General features: G+C 45.2%; 1 protein-coding gene across 1 annotated transcript; it reads right to left on the bottom strand.

Annotated features, from left to right (window-relative positions):
- Positions 1-352: 352 nt before the first annotated feature.
- Positions 353-4486, bottom strand: LOC125220501. Its single transcript, XM_048122667.1, has 5 exons — positions 3937-4486; positions 2684-3837; positions 1681-2499; positions 1432-1593; positions 353-1177 (listed from the first exon to the last, which is right to left on the bottom strand). Exons 1-5 carry the CDS (start codon positions 4484-4486, stop codon positions 353-355), a joined length of 3510 nt encoding a protein of 1169 aa, XP_047978624.1.
- Positions 4487-5397: the final 911 nt, after the last annotated feature.

The raw sequence follows: 5397 nt of genomic DNA, 5'->3' as shown, positions 1-5397 counted from the left end.
TTATTAATTAGTAAAACTGGTTAGTTGGAATTTGATTCCATGGATAATAAATAAAATTTCAAATTAGAAAACTCATTGGAAAATATACTATGTTCGTCCCAAAAAAATATGGACATTTAGGGTGGTATGAGTGGTAAAGTAAAAGAGAGATAGAAAGAAAAGTAATTATAATATTGGTTTTTTTTTTGTTTTTTTTTTTTTGTTTTTTTTTAAACACCTTCACGGTGGAGGGTTGAGTAGGACCCTCATCCCATCTATATCATTCAGAAAAAGTTAGTACAAAAGGCCTGTCCACAAGAATGCTCCACACTACAAAACACTCTGAACAAAACCATTATAACCAAGAAGAACATCAAAACCGAAAATTCGGGAGGCCCCATTGATCCATTCTGCACAGAGCTTTAGCTCGTGGAGGTGTTGAGATTCGCGTGTAGATAATCTCAGAATCAGACTGCAGGCCAATCTTCGCCAGCAGGTCAGCAACCTTGTTGCCTTCTCTGAAAATGTGTGAGGCTCTCCAGATAGTTCCTCCCAATTCCCTCCTGATCTTCGCCAAAATGATACAAGAATCAGCTGACCCGAGTTGATCCTCAGTGAGCCAACGCACAACAACCTCTGAATCCAACTCAATCCAAATTTGATTACCGAACTGTTTGGCCAGATGGATACCTATCAGTACCGCTGCTGCTTCAGCCTCCAGACCTGATCCCGCCTTCAACCCTGCAGAGAATGCCGAGAGTATCTCCCCTTCACTATCCCTCACTACTCCTCCACCCCCTCCAACTTGGGAAGAAGATAAGAACGCGCCATCTACATTTAACTTGACCCACCTCGGATCTGGAGGACGCCATAGAACCATTCTAGTTCTCCTCTTGCTCTTCTCTTGAACCTGCCCATTCATAATCTCCAGCCTCGGACTGCAATCTCTCCACTGTTCTGGTCCTACCAGCTTAGCCAACACCAAGTTCCTCAAGAGTGAGGACACTTTCCTAATCACATTTTCAGCTTCAAGGGGTTTATTTCTGTGAACATTTTCATTTCTCTCTGTCCAGATAGCCCAAAGAATAAGGTAAGGAAGCAATGCACTTAAATGTTGACTGGAACATATATTGAGATATCTCTGCCACCGCCTAAATCTTAAATCTAGGTTGATTCCTAAACCACCACCAGAAGGAACCTGTGGGAACCATCTGTCAAAGTGACTCCAGACCCTCCTAGCCAACTCCCCATTCACAAACAAGTGTAATCAAGATTCCTCACTAGGCTTCGAGCAACACCTACATTTAGAAGCCAGCGCATTACCCCTCCATTGAAGTTTTAAGTCTACCGGGATTCTATTAGCAAAGAGCCGCCATAGGAATATGGAAATCGAAGGGCTAATGCATTTGCCCCAGATTAGCTCAAAGAACGTGTCTGTGCTTTGTATCTTACCAATTCCCAGGCAGACGCGATGGAAAAATTCCCATTGCCAGAAAATTTCCACCTTCCCCTATCCTTTTCTCTCCTATTGATCGGGACCTGTAAAATATCCTCAACGATTTCATCCGCTAGACCCACCTCATCAGCTAAAAGCCATAGTTCCATTTCGTTCCACTGATCATTCTCCCAGAGATCAGATACTTATAGATTAGGAAGTAGGATACCTGGACTGCAGAGGTCTGCAAGCGGAATGTTCCTCACCCATGAGTCATGCCAAAAGCTGATATTCCCTTCACCAATCACCCATCTTATCTGTTCCCGGCACAAATTTCCAACTTTGAACATCCGTCTCCATATCGGGCTAAATCTATTTGATCGGTATGTCACCATTGGTATGGATGTCGAGCAATACTTCTGGTACATGTAACTGGCCCACAGTGAACCTTGCTCGCGAAATCTCCACCACAATTTGATGCTGAAAGCCTCCATCGAGTCAGCCAGACCACGGATACCCAAACCTCCCTCATCCGTCGGCAGACAAACCTGTTGCCACTTTATCCAGTGAGTTTTTCTTGAGGAATTGCATGACCCCCAAAGAAACCTAGCCATCACCTGCTCTATCTGCCTCAGAGCCCCTTTTGTCGGTTCCAGGACTTGGAAAATATGAATAGGAATTGCCCCGAGAACACTCTTTAAAAGTGTCAGCCGGCCCCCAAAAGATAGATGCCTGTGACTCCATCCATGGATTCTCGACGAAATTTTATCACGAAGAAACAAGAACAAACTAGTTTTCTTAGGCCCTCGGTAAATTGGAACACCAAGATAAGAGAAAGGGAAGCTCCCCTGTTGAAATCCACTGATTTCCGTTATCTCTTGAGCCCACGAATAGTGCTTTTTATCAAGAAAAAAACAGCTCTTTCCCACATTCACTTTTTGGCCCAATACTTGCATGTAATGCCTTAGACATTCCATCAGATTTACAATGGCTGAACTCCGAGCCTGTGAGAAGATGATTATGTCATCAGCGTACGCCAGATGCGAAACCCCCATAGTATACCTTGCTGTGCGGTACATCATCTCCTTACGACCCAAGATCAGACGATCAAGAAGCCTTGAAAAATAGTCAGCTGCTAAGACGAAAAGTGAGGGGGAAAGTGGGTCCCCTTGTCGAAGCCCCCGGGATGATTTAAAAAAAACCCGCCGGAGATCCATTGATTAACACCGAGAACCAACTCGAAGATATGCAATTTTCAATCAATCTCACCCATTTCTCTGAGAACCCCATGTATTTTAACACTTTAAGAAGAAACGGCCATTGAACCCGGTCATAGGCCTTCTCCATATCCAATTTAAGGACCATGTTTGGAGATACTACACATTTCCAAATTTCGTGAAACATCTCCTTAGCCAACAAGACATTATCACTTAAAAGCCTCCCTCTGATAAAACCACTCTGATTAGGCACTGTTAGCAAAGGCAGAAAAGGGGCAAGCCTTTTAGTGATGAGTTTAGAAATGATCTTATTCATAACGTTACATAGACTGATAGGCCTGAAATCTGCCCATCTTGTGGGATTTTTCTTTTTCGGGACAAGAACAATAAGAGTTGCCGCAATTCCCCTAGGCAATTGAGCACCAGCAAAGAAGTCCACCACCGCCTCAACCACATCTTTCCCCACTATATCCCAGCAAGCTTGAAAAAACAAGGCCGAAAACCCATCTGGACCCGCTGTGCTATCCGCATTTATGTCAAAAACAACTTGTCTAACCTCCTCAGCCGTCGGGTCTACTTCTAACTGAGACAAGTTTACATCAGCCGGCAGAGAAGAAAGGATTTCTAGCTCTGGTTCTCCCAGAGAACCCACATCCTCAGTGAGCAAGTTTTTGAAAAAAAATTCCGCCGAATTCCTAATATCAACCTCTTCTGTCAATGTTTGCCCCCCTTCCTCTATCATGTGAATTCTTGACTTGACTCTTTTTTGCTTCACCCACCCATGGAAGAATTTCGTATTCCTCTCCCCCTCAGCCACCCACTTAAGAGTCGCTTTCTGTCGCCAAAAGTCCTCTTCCATCTTCAAACTCAAAATGAATTCAGCTGATGTTCTATTCATTTCAGCACGTAAAAGCGGGGAAGGATTCTGCTCAAAATTCTCCATAGCCTTTTTAGCCTCAAATTCAGCTTTCCTCAAATTCTCTAGGATGTTACCAAAGACGACACGATTCCAAATTTTCAAACTACGTTTCAGCCGACTCAATTTAAGTTGCAGATTAATCAACCCCCTTGTGCCTGTATCCTCCCTCCAGCACCTCTCAACCTCTTGCAAGAACAAGTGATGCCTCACCCACATATTTTGAAATCGGAAAGAAGGCCTGACCCTCGGACCAGGAACCCGGCACACTATCAAAAGTGGGCAGTGATCTGATAATATTGTGGGCAAATTAGTCACTCTTGTAGCTTCAAAATTATTCGTCTAGCCCTCTCCAAGCAGTACCCTATCCAATCTTTCAAAGGTGTCACCTCTTGCCCAGGTAAATTTAGGGCCATCTGCTCCAATATCTAGGAGCTGGCAGTCACTAATAGCCTCTGCGAACTCCATCATCTCCCTTGTTCTCCTCCTCTTGCTTCCCTGCCTTTCCTCTTCTGAAACAAAAATATTAAAATCACCTCCCACAAGCCAAGACAAACCATCCATCTTTGCAGCTAACTCTCGAAGTTTAATCCACATATCAATTCTTCCTTCTCTAAAGCATTTCTCATATGCAACTGAAATAAAGAATGGAGCAGACAGCATTGGTGTGATAAAACGAGCGTGAAGAATTTGTTCTGAATCATCCCACTCATCTACCTCTATTCCCTCCGCCACAAACACCCAAATTTGTCCATTGCAGTTAACACCCTTAAAACTGAGGCCAAACACCCTACTAAAGAAGTCCGGCTTTGGATTAACCATTGGCTCTATGATAGCTAACACCATAATCTTATTATCTTTCACCAAACGTTTGATCATGCTCTGAGTGTTCACGTTGGCCACACCCCTGGCATTCCAAATCAAGACGTTAAGAGACATATCAAACTGTAATCGTTAGAGCCGAGGAATTAAGCTTCCCCTTCTTCTTCATTTTACCATCCTCCTCCCCCAGCTCCACCAAGGCCAAAGAAGCATCTCTTTTGTCTGCCCCACGACCAATCTGCTGCATTTGTTCATTCTCCGGGTCATCTTCCACTGCCCAGTCCTTCTCATCCTCGTAAACCTCAGGGTCAAAGTCCTCATTCGGTAGCAATTTCATAAAACGGGCACGAGAACTGACCTCACTATGAAGGTCCACAAGAGAGCTGCCAACAGCCTCCAGGGGGAGAGAGTTTAACAACTCGAAGCGATTAGCAGAACCTTGAGAGGGAGAGGAACCCTTGCATGCAGCCTGATCCCCAGTCTCCGGGGACCCCGACCTCAGCTCCAAAGCATTCCCACCTCCCTTCCCCTGTTTACCCCGCCTTTTCCCTTGGACCTGGAACTCTCCTTCACCCTTATCCTCAAAAACTGGAACCGGCCCCTTAAATGCCACAGAGCAAGGCAGATCAGCATCCATGTGCGCCACCCCCGAGCCCTGCACTTCACTTCCCTCAACCAAACCCTCCACACCACCCCTGACACTCAACCCCTCAGCCCCCTCCTTATTACTCCACCCCTTAGCACCACCCCCAGAACCCGGCCCCTCACCACCAATCTCACCACCCTGCCCATCCACAACCCCTTTAGCTCCAAACACCCCTCTCCCCAAAGAAGTAGTCCTATCCAGAGAAGAATTAAGGACCTTTCTAACTGGCTTTTCCCTCTGACCATTAGCATAACAAACATCCCTAGAATGTCCAACATGCCTACATTCATGACAGTACAAGGGAATCCGATCCCATTTCACAACCTGCCTGACCTCCCTCCCTTGTAAATTCAAGATTATCTCCTGGACGGGGGTCTTGGAA

Source organism: Salvia hispanica, chromosome 4, assembly GCF_023119035.1.
Source record: "Salvia hispanica cultivar TCC Black 2014 chromosome 4, UniMelb_Shisp_WGS_1.0, whole genome shotgun sequence".
In the NCBI taxonomy this organism is placed as follows: Eukaryota; Viridiplantae; Streptophyta; class Magnoliopsida; order Lamiales; family Lamiaceae; genus Salvia; species Salvia hispanica.
The sequence above is the reverse complement of the archived record's forward strand: the minus strand, read 5'-3'. Positions and strand labels throughout refer to the sequence as shown.